General features: G+C 39.5%; 1 protein-coding gene across 1 annotated transcript in view; it reads right to left on the minus strand.

Annotated features, from left to right (window-relative positions):
• Positions 1 to 19,438, minus strand: part of SLC30A9 (solute carrier family 30 member 9) — a 70,480-nt gene extending 51,042 nt beyond the window's left edge. Inside the window, exons 1-2 of the mRNA XM_065877575.1 lie at positions 19,207 to 19,438; positions 9,005 to 9,154 (exon numbers count right to left, since the gene is read on the minus strand). Of these exons, the coding sequence (XP_065733647.1) occupies positions 9,005 to 9,154; positions 19,207 to 19,318 (262 nt within the window). The 5' untranslated portion in view covers positions 19,319 to 19,438. The remainder of the gene's footprint in view (positions 1 to 9,004; positions 9,155 to 19,206) is intronic.
• Between the last annotated feature and the right edge of the window lie 3,278 nt (positions 19,439 to 22,716).

A 22,716-nucleotide genomic window follows, 5' to 3' on the forward strand; every position in this document is an offset into this window, starting at 1 on the left:
ATATAGAGGTGGAAATGATGAAATAAATGGAAATGAACCATTTCTACATATTTAGAATATGAGTATATATAAATGATAGGCAACACCATGAAAGCTGACTGACCACTTGGTTACCTGATTTAGACTTCAGCCACCTTATTGTCTGACTTCGGTTTACCATCCTTTTTTTCTTTTGCTTTTATTTTTCTTTTGCCTTTCTTGCCATCTGTTAGATTTATAAAGTTTTCTATATCCTCCTCTCACCCCACGCCCATGCTGGTTTCAAATTTATAAGATTATAGTTCTACTGTTTTCATGATTCCATTTAGAAATTTAACATACACTATAAATCTTTCTAACCATCTGTTATTCCCCATCTCTACCTTCCTCTGAACAAGAAAAAAACCTTTAACCACTGAAAACTTCTTCTATCTTATTACTCTTGACTAAAATTGTAGCATTTAATATAAAATGTTTATGATTTTTACTATCAAATTAACTTTCCAACACATTTTATCCACTTCTTGCTTTTCACTGTCCCTTTTATATCCCAACGCTTCTTCCCCTGAGTTTACTCTGCATCTTATGGAAATACATATTTGAATAGTTTTTTTTTAATGCAGGTAGGTTAGTAGTAAATGATAGTCATCTTTATATATGTGCAATGTTTTTATTTTGCCTTCCCTCTAGAATGATTATTTAGACAAGTATAAAATTCTAGGGTAACATTTATTTTTCCTCTTACCCTTTCATGGCTACTACTCCAAATCACTCCTCCCTTATTTTCTGCATATTGTTGCAGATAAAAAGTCTACTTCAAGAGAGCAACAATTGTACTGATAGCAGGCTGACTTTCTCTTTGGCAACTTTTAAGTTGGGTTGTTTCTTGTTTCAGTTTTGAAATCTATGGGTTTCTTTTCATTTACCCTGTTTAGTACTAAAAGTGTGTTTTTGATCTGAAGATCCTTGTTTTTCTCAAATTCTGAAAAATTCTCATCCATTATCTCTTTATATATAATTTCTACACCATTTCTCTATTCTCTCTCTCTCTCTCTGAAATGCCTATTAAATATAGGCTAGAGCTTCATGCCTTTTTAAAGCTTTTTCATTTTCTTGGAAAATCTTTTTGCTTTCCTATGCTCATTCAGGGTGAATTTCAATTTACTAATTCTCTACTTGACTATGGCTATTTAATCTATTAAATTCTTACTTTAGTGATTACACTTTTATTTGTAAGCTCTATAGTTGGCTCTTTCCCAGATTTCCTTGTTCTTTTATTTCTGCCAGTTTGTGTTTCAAAATATGAGTACTCCTCAAGTCCATTCTCTACGTCTGTGTCTCTATTCTGTCCTGCCCCTGTCTGTGTCTCTATTCCTGTCCTGCCCCTACGTTCATCAGAACCATTTTTTTTTTCAGATTCTATATGTGTGCTAACATACGGTATTTGTTTTTCTCTTTCTGACTTACTTCACTCTGTATGACAGACTCTAGGTCCATCCACCTCACTACAAATAACTCAATTTCATTTCTTTTCATGGCTGAGTAATATTCCATTGTATATATGTGCCACATCTTCTTTATCCATTCATCTTGTCGATGGACACTTAGGTTGCTTCCTACATGGTATGTTTTGATAACCAGAATGTGCAGAAAATCCCAAAGGCTTTATTTTAACTATTCATCAGATCCTAAATAGGTTATGATGGCATATTAGTTAAAAAAAAAAAGGCTTAAAAACACTTCTATTTAATTAATTAATAACTATAGCTTATAACATTTGACATTGATCAGTTAAATAACTGATATTTTATTTTTGTCTACCTATACAGCAAACTAATTCTAAAGCATCTTTATCTATAGAATCTATATATTACTTAAAAATTTTGTTTTGGGGAATAGAGCCCTGGGCAGAGAAAAGTGAAGGAACAGAGTGGTAGAATAATAAGCTTTCAACACTCACCTAGTGTCTGAACAACTTAAATCTACTGTCTAAAGTTTCACAGACAGCCCTCCTTTCTACAATGATCAAAGTCATTCAAACAAATCACATAAAATAAGTTGCTCTAAAATTGATACTCTTTTTTTTTTTTTTTTTTTTGGCGGTACACGGGCCTCCCACTGTTGTGGCCTCTCCCGTTGCAGAGCACAGACTCTGGACGCGCAGGCTCAGCGGCCACGGCTCACGGGCCCAGCCACTCCATGGCATGTGGGATCTTCCCGGACCGGGGCACGAACCCACGTCCCCTGCATCAGCAGGCGGACTCTCAACCACTGCGCCACCAGGGAAGCCCTAAAACTGATACTTCTGGATATTCTTCTCACCACAAACTGTCTAGACATTACTAATTATATAGTGTTACGAATCACAGGGAGGTTCCTGGTAGCCTAGTGGTTAGGATTCTGGGCTTTCACTGACATGGCCCAGGTTCAATCCCCGGTTGGGTAACTGAGATCCCACAAGCCACCCAGTGCAGCAAAAAAAAATCACAGACAAGAAATGCTAGTAAATGGCTCAAACACATGTATGAATACTTTTTTTGCACACCACCATCTTAATAAATTTACACTGGATCACTGGAGTAGAATCTTTATGATTTCAATAAGTAACCAGACATTCTATCCATGAATATCTCTAGAAATTTGTTTTAAGCTCAAGCCCTGGCTGTTTGCCGCACATCTGCTGTCATTAGCAAAATTAAAACTAAAATTTAAAACATTTGAATGCTCCTTAAAAACTCAAGGATTCCTTAGCAAGTCTCTGCCTCTTAATGAGCTGTTTCTGACTTTATCATGTGATCTGAATTATTCAGAAGTCAATCTCAAACTCTTAAATATACAAATTATCTTTCAAGCAAGCAATTACTTGCTGTCTATCTGATGGTTAACAAGGTCTAATTTGGCCTAAGCAAATTCTGAAAACTTGAGCCCAAAATAAAACAATCAATAAACAATGTACTTCGTATATAATAAAATAAAATAACATCTTAATTTCAGTCAGCAGAGAAAAAAGAAACCTAGTCACAGATTTCAATTTCAAGCCTTCTGTATAGTTGAACCAACATTAAATATTTTTGCCTGAGTCGATGTTCATCTCAGAAAAGCATTATAACATGTTTTACCTTTAATTATATTATTTCATCATCTGTTTCTTCTCCCATTTCAATGTTCTAATAAATATGCTTATTTCTGGAACTTAGGGACTCATGACACCCTCCATTCCTTCATCCTCTAATATCAAACTCTCAATCAATATTTACCCCAGCAGTTCTCCATCACCACAAGGAAAAGAGAAGAAACTGGCTAAAACTGCATAGTAAGCCCAAGAGAAGATGAGGCTTAGGGAAAAGGATGAAAAACAGGCATCATAAACACAAACACAGGTTTCTCAAGGAATCTGTAAAATCTTCCCTGTGAAAGACATCCGACTATAGGAAAGACAGTCTTGAAATGTTTATTATTCTTCTCTCTTCTCCTAACACCACACTCTCCTTGGCTTTTCTTTTACCTCTCCAGACTGCACCTCCTCAAGTATTCTTTGCAAGCTCCTCCTCTTCCACTTGTCCCTTACTCACTGGGGATTCTGTACTAGCTCTTATCTCCCCAATCTAAACTCTCTCCCTATACTGTCTCAAACACACTCATGACTTCAGTTACCACCTGGGTGTAGCTAATAACTCCTAAATCTCTATCACCAGGTTAGAACTCTATGCATTCACTTATGTACCAAATATTAAACCCCTACTATGGGCAAGCCACTGCTATAGGCACTGAAGTTCCTGCTATCACGAGGCTTGGAAACGGGGGGAAAAATAAAGCAGATACTGAAAATATCAGTCAGTAATAAGTGCTAACTACACAGAGAATTAAAATCAGTGTAATATTAAAGACTGACTGGGTGTGCAGAGCTGACATGTCATTCATTTAAGATGTAAATGACCAGGACTTCCCTGGTGGCGCGGTGGTTATGAATCCACCTGCCAATGCAGGGGACATGGGTTCATGCCCTGGTCCAGGAAGATCCCACATGCCACAGGGCAACTAAGCCTGTGCGCCACAACTACTGAGCCTGCGTGCTGCAACTACTGAAGCCGCGAGCCTAGAGCCCGTGCTCCACAATGAGAAGCCACCGCAATGAGAAGCCCGTGCACCGCAACGAAGAGTAGCCCCCACTCACCACAACCAGAGAAAGCCCGCGCGCAACAACAAAGACCCAACGCAGCCAAAAATAAAATAAATGTAAAAATAGGGCTTCCCTGGTAGCGCAGTGGTTGAGAGTCCGCCTGCCGACGCGGGGGACACGGGTTTGTGCCCCGGTCCGGGAGGATCCCACATGCCGCGGAGCGGCAGGGCCCCTGAGCCATGGCCGCTGAGCCTGCGCGTCCAGAGCCTGTGCTCCGCAGTGGGGAGACCGCAGCGGTGAGAGGCCTGCATACCGTAAATTAATTAATTAATTAAGCAAATAAATAAATTTTTATTTTTAAAAAGATGTAAATGACCAAAACTGTCAGCCACATGAAGAAGGGCATCTTGGAAAGAAAAAGCAACTAGAGCACACACCCTAAAACAAGAATAAGTTTGGTATTTTCTAAGAACCAAAAGGAGACTGGTTTGGCTGAAATATAATGAGAAAGTAAGAGTGGAATTAAGGAGCCCCGGGAGAGGCTACTGCACTCATCCAGCCAAAAGATCATGTCTCACAGTAGAAAAGTAGCATAACCAACTGCCTACTAGTCATCTGCTAAGATGCCCCAGAGGCACCTATGATCCAGATGTCCAAGAATGAATCCTCACCTTCTCATTAATATATACTCCAGCTTTGGTATTCCTAATTTTATTTTTTCATAGATTATTTTATTTATTTACTTTTGGCTGTGCTGGGTCTTCGTTGCTGCGCGCAGGCTTTCTCTAGTTGCAAGTGGGGGCTACTCTTCGTTGCAGTGCGCAGGCTTCTCATTGCAGTGGCTTCTCATGTTGCGGAGCATGGGCTCTAGGTGCACGGGCTTCAGTAGTTGCAGTACACAGGCTCAGTAGCTGTGGCTCACAGGCTCTAAAACACAGGCTCAGTAGTTGTGGCGCACAGGCTTAGTTGCCCTGTGGCATGTGGGATCTTCCCAGACCAAGGATCAACCCACATCCCCTGCATTGGCAGGCAGATTCTTAACCACTGCACCACCAGAGAAGTCCCTTAATTTTAGAAATCAATGAAATCACCGACACAGTCACCCAATCCAATCCAGTAACCATGCACTGTCCTTTACTTGACCCTCTCTCTTTCAGTCCCCCAAATTCAATCACCAGGTCTTAATTACTCAGCTCCTAAATCTCTTGCGTTCACCTACTCCCTTAAAAAAATCATTGACATTAACCTAGACTACAGCCTCATTTGTATTACTGCTTTCAGTCTCCCTCCTTTGCAATCTGTTTTCCAGTCTGCATCTAGTTATCTTTCTAAAATCTTAAATCTGATTAAGTACTTCCTCTACTTAAAATACTCCAATAGATTCCCACTGCCTACAAAACAGCCCAAACTCCTAAACAAAACCCTAATCTGACTACTGTTTACCTCTTGAGTTTCACCCCTTGTACTTTCAAAACTACCAACCCCACCACGAGATCCTCTACTCACTAGTCTAGACACACTAAGTTACTTGCAGTGTTACCTTTTTTCTCCACCATTCATCACATCAATGCCTACTTTCAGGTCACTAATTAGATATCATTTCCTATGGAAACCTTCCTCAACCATGCAAGACTCAGTTAGGTGTCCCTCCAGCACACAGTATTTCTTCCATCACAGTACTTACTATACTTTTTTTGCTTAATTTTCTATTTTAGTAATAAAGAGAATATAAACTCAGAGAGTCATTCTCATTTGCTGCCACATAAAAAGTGCTCAATAAATACTCCTTGAATAAATTAATGAATAAATGAATAAATAAAGGACTTCTTTTTTTTTTTTTTTTTTTGCGGTACGCAGGCCTCTCATCGTTGTGGCCTCTCCTGTTGCGGAGCACAGGCTCCGGACGCGCAGGCTCAGCGGCCATGGCTCACGGGCCCAGCCACTCTGAGGCATGTAGGATCCTCCTGGACCGGGGCATGAACCCGCGTCCCCTGCATCGGCAGGCAGACTCTCAACCACTGCACCACCAGGGAAGCCCCAAGGACTTCTTTTTAATGCTGCACAGCAGACTAGGAAATAAAAAACTTTTCAAATGCATTGCTAAGCTAGCAAAATGATGTGAAGAGGGCAAAAATGAAGGGAAAGCAGGACCTCTGTAGAATAAGAGAGCAGACCAAAGCCAGTTTTTTCCCTGATGATTTCTGTTGAAGCTTACATTCTTTGAGATTCTACTTCCACAGCTGCAAGGGGCATGGGAGAACAAAGAATAAAACTAGGTTCTGCTAAAGACGGAGAGTCTAACAGGAGATACCCAGAAAAAAACCTAGACACCTGGCATTACTGTGACCTAGAAAAAACACACAGAGAAGGGGATAGCAAGGAAGCAAGCCTGCACCTATTCTGGTGTCACATAGTGGAGAAGAGAAAAACTCCCCTGAAAATCCTAAGGATAAGGCAGCTCACACAAGTTTATAGTCTGAATTCATGCTACCAACGTGGTCCAAAAATCTTAAGCTGACTTTAATTTAATGTGGTCCCAAGTTGTGTCCCCAGCAGCTAACAGAGGCAAATGCAAACTCTCTATGCAGGAACACATCCTCAATCAGAGACATCAAATAGTTCCAAGATATAAAACTACATGGAAAATGAACACTTCTCAGTTTAAAAACAGATAGGGCATCATGAATGAGAGCAAGAAATGGAGGAAAAAGATAATACAGTAAGAACCAAAGATTTCAGAGAGCAGAATTTTCAGTCCCAGATTATAAAATAGCTATGTTTAATACGCCTAATAATAAAGAAGTCTGAAAACATAAGCAAGGAGCAAGAGACCAACCAACCAAGATGAAAAATAGAAATAATTTCTAGAAATGAAAAATATAATCATTAAAATTAAAAACCCAACAGATGTACCAACCCGCAGATTAGAGGCAACTAAAGAGGGAATTAGTGAACTAGGTAGGCCTAAGGAAATAACCCAGGATCTAGGCCAGAAACATAAAGAAATACAAAGTATGTCAGAGAGGTTTAGAGAAATGGAAATTAAAGCAAGAAGATCCAAAATATTTCTAACTAGAGTTCCAAAAGGAGATAAAAGAGAAATGAGAGGGGGTAATACATACTTCAAGGGACAGTGACAGAGAATTGTAGAATTCCAGAATTGAATTGATAGAAAAATGCCAATTCTCAGATCCAGGAAGCCCAACAAATCTCAGGCAGGGTAAATACAAAGAAATACACACCTAGTCACTTCATAGTAAAACTGCCGTTTACACCAAAGAAAAAGACTTTCAAAATACAGTTAATCAAATTTAAAAAGCAGACAAACAGAAAAGACATGGAAACAAAGGCAAAATATCTGACTTCTCAACAGCAACAGTGAAAGCCAAAAGACAGTGGAATAAGATATTAAAATGTGCCTTTACCATGAAAGATCCTCACCTAAAGGAATTTCTATAGGATGTATTCTACATCAGACAGAAAGAGCAGAGAAATAAGAAAAAATGGTTAACAAAGATTTTAGATAAATTTGAACAAATAGCAATGTTTATTTTATAGAAGGAAAAGAGAGCAGAATAGACACAAAATACTAGCAAACAAATCACATGTGAGTTTGGAGGGGGTGACCAGAGTTAAAACATTCTAAGTTCTCTGTATTTTTCAGAAGGAAAGTAAACTTTTCAATTACCTTTAGACTTTAGTACAGACATAAAGTATATAACTCCCAAGCAAGTGTGTGTTGTTTCTGTGTATGAGGGAGAGGGGATAATGGAATGAGAAAAAAAAGGTTTTTTTAGAAGGCAAAAAAGGAATTAAAAAAAATAAAAACGCACAGGGAAGCACATGATACAATGGCAGAAATATGTCCAAACATATCGATTATTACAGTAAATGTAAACAGACTAAAATTTCAGTTAAAAGACAAAGATTATCAAATTAGGACAAAAACAGGTTAAAGCCAAAGGACAGGAAAAATTACACCATTTGCCATTTCATTGGCAAATACCAATGAAATCTGAAGATGTCACTAAAAAAAAAAAAAAAAAAAAAAAGAGTTGTTACATAACAATAAAAGGTCTAATTCATCAGTGTTATGTAACAATTCTACATGTGTATGCATCTAACAACATAGCTTCAAAACACATAATGCAAAATTTTAGGTAAAACTAAAAGACAGTACAACTTTCAAGTACAACTTTACTTGATTCAGTGTGCAACAGGGAACAGTATTTGAAAAGCTTCCAAATGTCACTAAATTCTACCATTCTGAAAGAAAAAAAGTTTTTTAATTTCAAACAAACTAATAATAAGGATTTTTATACCCAATAAAACTATGACTTAAATTCCTACTTTAAGAAGAAAGGTTCAAAATTAATGAGCAAAATAGCTAACTGATATGATAGTTAAAAAATGAATAACAGAGTAAATACAAAGGAAGCAGAAAGGAGAATATATTTAAGGTAAGAGTGGAAATTAATGAAATAAGAGACAAACATATGATATAGATTCAAAGTAAAAAAAATTACTTGGAAAAATAATAAAATAGACAAAGTTTTGGCAAAATTAATCAAGAAAATAAGACAAACACCACTAGGAATAGAAAAAAGGGTGTAACTACATATGCTGCTAAAAGTATACAGAGAGTACCATAAACTTCATGCCAATAAATTAAAAGTTTAGTTGAAGTGGATAAATTGCTAGAAAAAAACAGAACTTACCAAAATTGAGTCAAAAAGAAATAGAAAAATCAAAAGAAATTAAGTTAGCAGTTTAATGACTCCTCACCAAGAAAACACTAGTCCAGATGATTTTACATGTAAGTTCTGTCAAACATTCAAGGAACAAATAATCTTACCCAAATGATCCCAGTATACAGAAGAAAACTTTTAAAAGATTTATACATACCTGCTTCATCAAATGATGGTACTTTTTCCATTTTGTGAGTTTGTGATCCCCGTCCTTTCTGAACATTTGTGGAATACGACTTTACTTGATTCAGTGGGCAACAGGGAACAATATTTGAAAAGCTCCCAAATGTCACTAAATTCTGCCATTCTGAAAGAAAAAAATTTTAATTTCAAACAAATTTCAAATAAGGATTTTTACACCCAATAAAACATACCTATGATAAGAGAATAATTTTACAGAATAACAGTAAAACTTTCATCCTGTTAAATATCCAAATGCACAATGCTAAGCCACCCTTTCCATGGAGGTGTTTCATTGAGCCCTAGGTATACAGGGTCTATATTTTGTAAAGGAAAAGAAAATATTTTTTCCCCTAATTTGCAAATTTATTTATATGGTAACTTTTAAAATTATATAAAATCAAAATATTTGTATTATTCAGCTGTTCTGAAAGGTCTCTGGCATTTAAAAGATATTCTTTGTTTTGTATGCTGGCTGCATGATAAAAAAAAATGGCATAATGTACTTTTCAGAATAAGAACTCCGAGAAGGGGAAGGTCAGGAGGGTGTCCTACTCAAAACTACCCTGCATCTTCCTTCTGCTAGACGGAGACTGAGTCATCTTTCATGTCACAATCAATACGTGAATTATATTAATCAGTCATTCATACTGTCACTGATGTTTTTAAATCAGATAATTAGATCAACATTTGGTGAGATTTCTCGGTATATGGGAATTCTAATTGAGGGAAGAATAGAAGACTAATTACAAAGCACTTTAGCTGTTGCATCTGGGTTGACTGTGAGCTTTAGAGGGCTGAAATACAGAAGGAAAATATATTCCACATTTGCATCAAAGTGGTAGAAAAGTAAATCTATCTGTCTCTACTCTCATGTGACCCTCTTGCTGTTATTTTTTTTACGCTGAGTACTTAAAACTCGAAAATCTTGTAAAGCAATTATACCCCAATAAAGATGTTAAAAAAAAAAAAAAAACTCGAAAATCTTGTGTAGGTATAATTTATATATTTTCTAAAGTTTTAGGTGAAATAATGAAATTATATCATTAGAAACAGTCAAGTTTCTCCAAGAATGGAGGGTTAAGCACTTAAGAGTTGAAACTTTTCTGGGGCTTCCCTGGTGGCGCAGTGGTTGGGAATCCGCCTGCTGATGCAGGGGACACAGGTTCGTGCCCCGGTCTGGGAAGATCCCACATGCCGCGGAGTTGCTGGGCCCGTGAGCCATGGCTGCTGAGCCTGCGCGTCCGGAGCCTGTGCTCCGCAACGGGAGAGGCCACATCAGTGAGAGGCCTGCGTACCACAAAAAATAAATAAAAATATGTAACCTACCAGCAAAATTAGTGAAGAAAGGGTTAAAGCAAATTCTCCTAAGAAACCCACCCTCCAGGAAAGCATCTTCTTCACCACAGCCACTGGTGTTCCGACTTGTCAGCCCTATTCAAAATATCTTTTGTGATTATTACCTAACAAAAACACTATGACACCAACATTTTTTTTACCCACTGATGAAACACTTCTATAGAGACTGTGCTAAGGTGTTTAAAGAGGGATTACTACAGTCTAAAAATCCTACCTCAGAAGAGGACAATGTTTTCGTGACTTGATCCTAGATCTTTTTCAAGGTTCTCCTTAATTTTTAAAACGTTATTACAGAAAATTTCAATTATATGCAAAGGTAGAAAAAAACAGTACAATAAACGTACACATACTCATTACTTCAACAACTATCAACTCATGGCCAACCTTGTTTCACCTCTGCCTGCACCTGCATCTCCCCACCTACATATTAATTTGATGTAAATCTCAGACATAAAATAATTTCATTCATAAATATTTCAGTATGCATTCTAAGAGATAAGAACTTTTTAAAACCTAGCCATACCACCATTGCAAGTAAAAAAATAATCCTTAGTGTCATCAAATATCCTCAATTTCCACTGTTACAAGTCATAATTTTTGTGTATGTGAACAGATCTTAATTTGGTCCACATACTACAATTGACTGAGATGTCTTTTACGTCTCTCTTCTACAGGATATGTGTTTTAGACCAATTTTTATATTGAAGAAACCAGCTGTTTGTACTAAATTTTTGTCCTGTTTTCCAGTCTGAATTTTACTGATTTAATTCCCATGGTGTTGTTTAACCTGTACTTCTATGCGTTCTATAAATCGATGGATATAAAGGCTTTATCCAAATTCAGGTTCCTTTTTATTAGGACAACACTACTTGATAAGTGGTGATGTGTTCTTTAACCAGGAGCCACATAATATTTGGTTATCTCTATTTGTGATAGTGTCTGCTGTTGTTCAATGCCTAGAATCATTTATTCCTCAGGTGGTTACAAAATGGTGATATTATAATTTTATCACTTCATTTTTTAGTCAGAATACTTCTACAAAGAGAAAATTCCCTTCATGTATTTGGTTATCCAGCAGTATAGTTCATATAAGAAAGTCACGCTGTATGCTTAATTTTTTCCCTTTATTTACCAGTTCTCAAAATAATGAGTTCACTACCTACCATCCTGCAATAGTGACACAATAATTTGCATGTGTATGTATCACTATGATTCCATAGATTTAAACATTATTTAATGTATATCCATCCATTTTAGTCATTATCCTGATTTATGTCCAAACTGTCCATCCCGTTTTGGGCCAGTAGGGGTCTCTTCAAATTGACTCCTGTGTCCTTTTCGTTTTTGGCCTCTCCCCATGGCTTGTGGGATCTTAGTTCCCTGACCAGGGATCGAACCGTTAACTTCAACAGTGAAAGCGCAGAGTCCTAACCACTGGACCACCAGGGAATTCCCAACTCCTGTGTCCTTTGACACTATCTTAGTAATCTTGATAGCTTCCTTGCTCACCGTTTCAAAAAGTAATTACTTTTTAACTTTAGTAGAATTTTAGGTATCAGCTTTAATTTTTTTTTTTTTTTTTTGCAGCACGTGGGCCTCTCACTGCTGTGGCCTCTCCCGCCGCGGGGCACAGGCTCCGGGCGCAGGCTCAGCGGCCAAGACCCACGGGCCCAGCCACTCCGCGGCACGCGAGATCCTCCCAGACGGGGGCACGAACCCGTGTCCCCCGCATCAGCAGGCAGACTCCCAACCACTGTGCCACCAGGGAAGCCTCTAGGTATCAGCTTTAAAAGTACACATTTGCCATGAATACAAGATTGAAAATTACACAGAAATTGCATAATGTTTCTACTTTTAACATTTTATATTCTAAAAAATACACAAGACCACATTTGATTCAATAAAACAGAATACCTAACATAGCAGTAGAAACTCAACCATTTGTTGAATAAATTACTGAATTTGTTAATTAATTCTAGAAGGCAGAAAGACAGTAAAAAAAAGTAACCACCATTCATACCCTTTCTTCAAGGTGACTTCTAAAATAAGCTATGTTACGGTTAGATTAGTCTTTAGTTTGGTGCTCACTACTCTATGGGCCTGGACAAGGAACTTCTCATTGCTGCATATACAAGGCTGTTGATCGAGACTGCAGAGCTACTGGTATCTTATCAGTCTAGTCGAAACAATCACTTTTCTCTGCTTTTATTTTACTGTTACTGCCTCTGCAACTCCTAATAACATTGCTACTGATCACCCTTTGTCCTCTCTCCAATCTTGTTTGTCACCTACCACTTACTCTGGCTTTTGGAGGAAATTTAGCCTTTTCATACTACAAAATACAAACAATACAAAAACAACACAAATACAACAATACAAAAAACTCTTTTTTTCTCCCACGCAAACTGACAATTCTGTCTACTGTGTATGTTGCTTCTGCAATAATAATAACTAAAAACAAACAAAAAGATTTCTTAACGGTTTGAAATGTTTTGCTTCAGGCTAATTTCAGGACCAGAGACAAACCTGCACCTAAGTCTTCTTTTTTTTTGCGGTACGCGGGCCTCTCCCGTTGCGGAGCACAGGCTCCGGATGCGCAGGCTCAGCGGCCATGGCTCACGGGCCTAGCCACTCCGCGGCATGTGGGATCTTCCCGGGGCACGAACCCGTGTCCCCTGCATCGGCAGGTGGACACTCAACCACTGCGCCATCAGGGGAGCCCCAGTCTCTTTTCTTAAGAGACCATTGCAGGGACTTCCCTGGTGGTCCAGTGGTTAAGACTCCGTGCTCCGGATGCAGGGGGAGCAGATTCGACCCCTGGTCAGGGAACTAGATCCCGCATGCCACAACTAAAGATCCCGCAGGCAGCAATGAAGATCCTGCAGCACGCAACTAATACCCAGCACAGCCAAATAAATAAATACTTTTTTTAAAAAGAGAGACCATTGCAGATTGATGGACCTAGAGATTATCATACCAAGTGAAGTCAGACAGAGAAAGACAAATATCATATGATATCACTTATATGTGGAATCTAAAAAGTGATACAAATAAACTTATTTACAAAACAGAAACAGACTCACAAATATAGAAAACATACTTATGGTTACCAAAGGGGAAAAGAGGGGAGGGATAAATTAGGACCTTGAGATTAACATATATACACTACTAAACATAAAACAGATAAACAACAAGGACCTACTGTATAGCACAGGGAACTACATTCAATACCTTGTAATAACCTACCATGGAAAAGAATCTAAAAAAGAATATATATATATATGTATATTCTGAAAAATATACATTCTGAAAAAGAATATACGTGTGTGTGTATAACTGAATCATGATGTTGCATTAAAAAAAGCAGGAGACAAAATAATACAGCTTGGTTTCAACTATTCAAAAATGCTACTGGTGAAATATCTGGATTATGCATAATTTTTACTCTATACCTTATACTTTTCTGTATGTTCCCCAAATGCCTAAAATTTTAAATTAAAAATACATCCATTGTTAAATTACTTCAAATATTATACTGCTAATAGTAACACACTGACTATCTTTAGTTTACTTTTATGCTTTCAGCTAACAAAAAATGCAGGAAAATCCCTCTTATGTCTAATCATCTGGCAAGCAAAAGTGTGACCTAGACCAGGTGGCTCAACCTTCAGGACTATTGCTGATGTGATTTTTCACCAGAACAGAGTAAGCAATAGGGAATCCTTTTTTTTTTTTTTGGCGTATGTAAAGAATATACAACTTCCTGCACTGCATCTTGGCACACCAACTCGCTGCCTTAATTCTTGTAAATATTTGCTTAGGAAAAGGGGGAAAAAATATCAAATACATTAAGGATTTGCCAAGTGCCACTGTACTAAATGCTTTACCTGTATTATCACACTATAATTGATATCCCAAAACATACCTCAAAGCCACCTACATCCCTCCATCTCCATTGCTAAGTACCATGGCCCAACCACAATCCTGTTTGCATAGGTAACTCTAATTAATAGCCCCCAGTGATCTCCTTATTTACACTCTTCCCTTTCCAATCCATTCTCTACACAGTAGTCAGAATGATATTTTTTAAACACTTGCTTTTTTTTTAAACCTACAACCCAAAAGGCTATGATGCCTCCCCAATCTCATTTCACACACCCCTCCCCTTCCAACCACACTCCAGCCACAGCACGTTTCCTCCGGCGCCTGAATACAAGTCTAGTCTCTAGGGTTTCTATTTGCTCTGCCTGGATTGCTCTTTGCCCCAGATGTTCGCTTGGCTTGCTCATTTTCATTTTTCATGCCTTGGCTCAGTTTCCACCTCCTCAGGAAAGCTGGAGTCCCAGGCCAGCACAGCTAATGAAATGGCCCCTGCTGGCTACCTTCTAGCCCATCACTCTGCTTATTTCCTTTATAGCATTTAGATATGTTTTCTCATTCCTCATTTCCAAAAAAGGTGGAAACGGTGTCTGTCTTGTTCAGTACTGCACCACCAGCAACTACAATGCCTGGTACCTCTTTCCTGAATGATCCTCACTCACAAAAACCCTATGAAGCACATACCGTGGTTAACCTCATTTTACAGGTAACCCTATTATTAACCTGAACTACACAGAATCATGCTGTCAGCCTGCCAAAATGGTCTTTTTTATAACTGTCAATGTTCCTATTAGTTATTTAAGGGGTTAAATTCCCACTCTACTTTTCGCACGGTAATACTAGCAGATTGCAGACAGAAATTTAAAAATACAAAGGTCAATTTCTATATTTTTATTTAAAAACTATACTTTTATTAATCTCGGACTTAAGCAAAAGCATGTATCTGATTTGGCATGTAGTCCTTAAAGGAGCATCTTCCCATCTCAAATCATTGTCAAATGAGGCAAGACATAAATACATGAACAAATAAAATAAGTGCTTATGCAAAGCCAAAAGAACTTTTTTTAAAAAGGGCATATTTACTAGAGAAACTAAGTAATATTTTTATTATTTAAAAGTATATGTTTGTGTAGATCATTTGAAAAACACTAAAGTTAATTTTAAAAATTTTCTAGAGAAAGTCACTGGTAATATCATAGTATATATTCTTACTACATTTTTTCTAGTTTCAAGAGCATTTTCCCACGTCACTAAATATTCTTCTAAATTATGATTTTTTTTTTAAAATGTTTGCATCTATCACCAGCCCTTAATAACTGTACCAGGGCTTCCCTGGTGGCACAGTGGTTAAGCATCCACCTGCCAATGCAGGGGACACGGGTTCGAGCCCTGATCTGGGAAGATCCCACATGCCGCGGAACAACTAACCCCGTGCACCACAACTACTGAGCCTGCGCTCTACAGCCTGTGAGCCGCAACTACTGAGCCTGTGTGTCTAGAGCCCGTGCTCCACAAGAGAAGCCACTGCAATGAGAAGCCAGCACACCACAACGAAGAGTAGCCCCCACTCACTGCAACAAGAGAAAGCCTGCACACAGCAACGAAGACCCAACCGGCCAAAAATAAATTTATAAAAATAAAATAAAAAATAATTGTACCATAACGTTTCCTATTCTTCATAACTATAAATGTTACCTATTTACCACTATTAATAATAAACGTGTGCACAGATTTTAATATGTATCTGATTATTTCTTGAAAGCAAATCCCTTTAAATAGAATTGTTGGGTGAGACGGCATATACCTTTAAATTTTCTTTTTTTTTTTTTTTTTTTTTTGTGGTACGCGGGCCTCTCACTGTTGTGGTCTCTCCCGTTGTGGAGCACAGGCTCCGGACACGCAGGCTCAGCGGCCATGGCTCACGGGCCCAGCCGCTCCGCGGCATGTGGGATCTTCCCGGACCGGGGCACGAACCCGTGTCCCCTGCATCGGCAGGCGGACTCTCAACCACTGCGCCACCAGGGAAGCCCCCATAAGGTTCTTTTTTTTTTTTAAGTAAGGTTTTATTTATTTATTATTTATCTTTTGGCTGCACTGGGTCTTCATTGCTGCACGCGGGCTTTCTCTAGTTGCGGCGAGTGGGAGCTACTCTTCGTCGCGGTGTGTGGCTTATTGCGGAGGCTTCTCTTGCTGCAGAGCATGGGCTCTAGGCACGCGGAATTCAGCAGTTGTGGCTCGCTGGCTCTAGAGCGCAGGCTCAGTAGTTGTGGCACACAGGCTTAGTTGCTCCGTGGCATGTGGGATCTTCCCGGACCAGGGCTCTAACCCGTGTCCGCTGCATTGGCAGGCGGATTCTTAACCACTGAACTACCAGGGAAGTCCTAAAGTTATTTTTAATATAAAGAATAACTGACCTCCAAAACACTGTTCAACTAACTATATGTCCCAATCAGTAGTAAGAGAGTTCCTGCTTTCCTGCATCCTCAATATGAAGAATCACTATGAAAAACTTAGCTAATATGAGACAATGAGTAGTAAATCCTTTAGACTTATATTTCTATGCTTATTAGTAAGTATGGAACATTTTTGCATTTTTATTGGCTACTCGAATGACTTTATGAAACCATTCATTTCCTTTGCCCATTTATTTTTCTACTGGAATGTACGCTGGTTTGTAAAAATTCTTTATAAATGAGGGATACTAACTTTATAAGTGCACTGTGCAATGCAGTACTCATGTTTACTGAGCACTTGAAATGCGGAGTCTGAACTAAGATGTGCTGTAAGTGTAAACTGGACTCCAGAGACGCTAAGAAAAGATAATGTAAAATATCTCAATAATTTTTATATTGATTACGTGTTGAAATATTTTGAATATACTGGATAAAATATATTAATAAAATTAATTTCATCTGTTTTTACTTTTTAAAATATGGCTATCAGACAAATCAAAACATACATGGTTCACATTATATTTCTTTCAGACAGAGCTGCTCTAGAATATTGTCTTGCTTTTTGCCTTTAAATGTTTTCAGTGTTAGTTTGACCCACGGACATTTCTCATTTTTAAGTATACAAATGAAGCAGTTGTTTCCTTCAAGATTTCCTCCTCAACTTATTCTTTGTAAGTTTTTCCCAGCCACACAGTAGTTTCAGAAGCATAAACTAAACTTTATTTGACAAAGAAAAATATCTATTTTTAGAATTTTTTCTCAAAAGTTCTGCAAATATTTTCTTCTTACATGCATCCAACTTAGTACTCTTTTTAGTTAGTACTCTTAGTACTCTAAAGAGTACTTAGTACTCTTTTTCTAAATTAGTACTTTTTCTAAATAAATTTTTTAAGCTTTATCATAATTATGGTTGCCCTTTTCAAAACTGTTTCAGTATTTTTGAAACTAAATTTGTACAAACAAGGTTATTTTTTACATCTACTGTTTTTAAGCATGAAAACACATTTTAATGTTTTGGTAATAAACACTGCAAACAACTTTGCAGTCATTCCGACTGGTGAGATAGGTGATTATTATCTGTAGTTCACAGAGGGATGAGACAAAGAGCACATAATTTTCGACTTGACAGCGACAGACAATAATGGATTACAAATTACACTATTTCAACTTCTTTTTACCCACCCTTAAGGGCAGTTTAGACTAAATTCAACAGCCACTCCACGTAATTTAAGTGTAAAATGCCAAAACTGCTTGGTCAATAAAAGTAACTAGGCCAGAAAGTTTAACTGGGGATTTTAGAGTACAGTACAACCAGATGAATAATTTTGTTCACAAGAGAATCAGGTACATTTCCATTATAGGAAAAATCCACAGTTACACGTTTTTATCACTACCAAAAAGCACCCAAAACAGTGCTGTTAAAATTAACCCTTCCGAAATTTTAAAAGCCAGTTTTTATATTTATTGCAAATAAAAGGACCATATTCTAAAATAATTGCACAGAATAGGCATTATTTTAGCCTATGTTACTTATAAACTTGAATGACTACGACTTCCAATTTCTACTGCAAGGTCACAAACATGCTACAAGTTTTTTCAAACATAAATTTTGGGTAAATGTTTCTGTAAATACTCTTTTCATCCCCAAGACTCTGGAGGATTAGATTAGGGGTGGATTTGGTTCTGTCTCTTCCCTCATTGCTCCTAACAGTTCCCAAGTGTCAAGCAACCTATGGCATGCCAATGACGGCAAAAACGGAGGTAAGCCTAATTAAAACTCGCAAGTTCAAGGTTATTTTGTAAACTATTTAAATTTGAGTCAGAAACGACATCTGAAAAAGAGGGATAAAACCTCCCGACAACCACTTTTTTCTGGGTTACAGCTCCAGTAGACACTTTTTCACCAAAAAGATTGTTCAACCGAACTGGGCTCATTCAACAATTGTAGGATGGTCATACCCCCATCTTAAAGGATGTCTCGTAAATGTTGCGTAGCAACCCCCAAATTCCTCCTTAGAAAATTTAATAACACAGGTTGGGAGTACGAGAAAAGGAACAGGGTAAGAAAATCTATTCGGTCAAAGTGCTCAAAAAGGGTAAGGCTGTGAGCTCAAAAGACCCTGGAACTTTGTGGAGTCAGCAATTTCGCACTGGCTGCGGGGGGGAGGCGGGCGGTCACCGCCGGGCACTGCCATGCTCACGTAATGTTTTATCTGAAACGAAGTGGTCCGTTTCATGGATGCGACCCGACCCGAGAATTGCCCCCAAATGCCCGCGAGGACCGTGGGCGAGACCAGGATCAGGGAGGCCTGTAGGGGCCGCCGCCGGCTGGGCAGGCTGAACTGCAAAGGCGGAGGTCCGACAAGAAGGTTCTGGGGTTGGGAAAGGGCAAGGCGGCATACTCCCGAGGCGAGGCGCCCGGCGCCGAGCCCGGCCTTGTCTTCCAGTCCGGCTTCCGCGGAGTCAGAGGCCGGCGCAGGACACTCACCCTGGAGGTCGCTGGAGCTGCAGGCTGCCGCCCTGCAGCGCAGACGGAGCCGGCACAGGGAAGACCAGCTACATCTGTGGGCCGCGGCGGCGGCGGCCAAGCCCGGTAACATCCTGGCGGGGCAAAGGCCCCCACTCGAACACCGCTTGCTACCTCCGCTCCGCCGCCGAAACCAACTGACTCCATAGACCGAACACTACCGTACACCAACGCCTGCGCCGCCGCAGGCGGCCTTAGCGAACTCGGAAATGGTAACATTATTTAATGACCTGGCCGCGGAGGCAGCGGAAATGACGTACACGCAGAGCGCGAATCGCGAGATCTTGCCCCGGAAGAGCTTGGTAGGGCGTGGCTGCGGAGAAAGTTTGGCGTATTCGCTTTGTGTTAACGCGCTACTGCGTTTGCACCTTGCTTGGATATCTACAAGTTAGTTGTTTGCTACTTAACCGCCAGGAAAGCCTTGGCAGAAGTGACAGCAGTTGAGGGCTCTGCCTTTTTCTTTTTTCTGGGCTCAGATCCTGGGCTATGGTGTTGGAAATGGGAGGTAAGGTGGGAAGGAAGGACAGTGGCCTTCTGAGCCTCTCCCTCTCCAGAGCCTTTCTGGATAATCCCAAGCCTAGGCTAATTTGTCCTCAGTGCCCTCGGGATCTGGAACACAGTACATCACAACAGCGTTGTGTAGCCATTACCGTGAAGGAAAGTACCCACAGAACCAGTTAACTTGCCCTAGTAATGTCTGAACCTCGGATTCCTGTCTGTAATATACAGTACTAAGACTTATACGTTCAGGATTTGTCTGGGTAAAAGCAGATGTGCAGACATGCAAATAGGAGTCAGTTTGGCCCCAGGGAGAAGGAGACGAGAATATTCACCAAGCATTAACTGTGTTGTCTATCTGACATGCTCATTCAGGTCTTAGCTCAAACTGGAATAAGGCCTGCCTTGACCACCCTAGTTATTGTAAGGGAGCAAAATTTGCCACCCCAAAATGGGTTTCTTTGGCAAGAGAATTAATTTAGGCTGATTTTTTTTTTTAAGGCCCAAAAGACTCATCACCTTTGACCTTTCCCCTACCTGCCTAAAAGAATATAGATAGAGAACTTGTTCCAAGAAGGGAGCCATCACCATAGATAACTGTAGTACACACTAGGTATATAGACAGGGAGGAACCTAGCAAAGTCGCTTGTTAAAATTCCTCTCTGTCCTCTTGTCTCTGTGGGCCCAGCAAACATTTGTTTACCAAACATTTGCTTTTTTGTCTCCTTACCAGTTGCCTTCCTCCCCTTGGAAGCCCCGAACTACTACCCCCAACATCCTCTTTTTTCTTTAGCTGAAGATGGTATTCACGGTGAGGGTTTGGGCCATTTTGGAGAGTTAGTCAGTTTTCCTGGGTCTCTCCCATGTATACATGTTATTAAACTTTCGTTTGATTTTCTCTTGTTAATCTGTCTCATGTTAATTTAATTCTTAGACCAGCTAGTGTAACAGGGAAGAGCCAATTTTGACTCCATGTTGGATCTGTTTCTTTGACTTTAGCCTTTGCTTTTTGTTGCTTTTGTTATTAAAATCATACATGATGGCCTGCCTCAGGGAACCCTACCCACCTGTGAATGTCCCCGAGCCTGGCCATTCCAGGAGACGTTTTGCAAGACTGATGGCCCTTTTTACTTTACTTCCTTCCCACCTCTCCCTCTGTATTCTGCCTTTTTACTTTACTTCCCTCTCTGACTCTATAAAAGAAACTTACATCCAGATGCCATAAGGTGGTTATTTTGAGACACTAGTCTGCCATCTTCTCCGTCTGCCAGCTTTCCGAATAAAGTCGTGTTCCTTGCCTCAACGCCTTGTCTCTGATATATTGGCCTGTCGTGCGGTGAGCAGAGAGCAAGCTTGGACTCAGTAACACTAGAACTTAGAAGAGTAGAGGAAAATTTCTTCCTCCCGACGCTATAATAGGCCTGTTTATTATCTACCCTGTTGCCCTGTATACCTTTCTTCAAAATGTCTAGATATTTGAAATTATATATGTATTTATTTTTTTTATTTTCAGTCTCTCAATAAAAAATAAACATCGTGATGCTGGAATCTTGTGTTTTGCACACTGCTGTTTCCAGGGGCTAAAACAGTGCCTGACACAAATAAATTAATCGAATGGAATGCATGATGGTTTGTTTTAAAATTAATGAGTCATTTAACTGTAGTATTACTGTTGTCGAACCCAAGTTCGTGTGTCCTATGCACAAAGAGGCCAAACAAACCAAGACGTAGGAGTCTGGAGCAGAGAAGGGTTTATTGCAGGGCCAAGCAAAGCCGTAACTCCCTGAATGTTTTCAGGGAAGAGTTTCTACGGGCAAAATTCGGATGAAGGTCTGCAGGGTGTGTGACCTTCCTCTGATTGGTTGGTTGTGAGGTAGCAGGTTGAGATTGAGATTCCAAGAATCTCACTCATCAGCCTTCTGGTTCCAACCAGTCTAGGGTCCACGTGGTTTGTGCTCAGCCGGAAGTTACCATCCTCCACCTGGGTGGGGAGCCTTAGTTCCTGTAGAACTCAGAGGTATATTGTTATGTATATCTACTGAGTAGGAACCAGGACCCTGCTTTATTTTTGCACTATTGGTTCTTGACTGCTCCTCCTTTGTTTCTGCATTCCTTCACTTCCCTAATTAGTAACTTTGAATAACTCGTAACTTGGAGAGGGTCTGGGAGGCTGTAGCCTTTTTCCTATAAGTAAGAAACAGGGGACATGGAAAGGCCCCACAGGGTCCTGCTCAGTTTCACTACAAAATAACTAATTCAAGGGGAAATAAATTACTATGTTCCCAATTTTAAGAGAATCAACACAGTCTTTTATGCTGATTGAGAAACTACAACCAGTGAGGTGACAGTGATTAAATTATCACAAGAATGGTAAGCAATTTAACTTACTATGACAAACATGGATTAAAACATTAAGTGGTTAAACATTAAAAAATGCTGTTCCTGGGACTTCCCAGGTGGCGCAGTGGTTAAGAATGCACCTGCCAATGTAGGGGACACGGGTGCGAGCCCTGGTCCGGGAAGATCCCACATGCTGCAGAGGAACTAAGCCCGTGCGCCACAACTACTGAGCCTGCGCTCTAGAGCCCGCGGGCCACAACTACTGAGCCCATGTGCCACGTGCTCCACGACAAGAGAAGCCACCGCAATGAGAAGCCCGCGCACCACAAGGAAGAGTAGCCCCCGCTCGCCGCAACTAGAAAAAGCCCGTGCGCAGCAACAAAGACTCAACGCAGCCAAAAATAAATTAATAAATTTCTTTTTAAAAAATGCTGTTCCTTAAATATATATAACCTCAAGATTACTGAAAAATCTGAATATTACTGGAAAGTTCTTATCCTTTCCTTATAAGTAGATTTTAGCAGAAATCCAGCATTATGATATAAAATACATAAAGGCTTAACTTTAATTTTATGGTAACTATACGTTGCATTAGCCTTTACTATATTGCTAACTTAAATGCTTTGGATTCTT

The sequence above is a fragment of the Phocoena phocoena genome, chromosome 5 (assembly GCF_963924675.1).
Source record: "Phocoena phocoena chromosome 5, mPhoPho1.1, whole genome shotgun sequence".
Classification (NCBI taxonomy): Eukaryota; Metazoa; Chordata; class Mammalia; order Artiodactyla; family Phocoenidae; genus Phocoena; species Phocoena phocoena.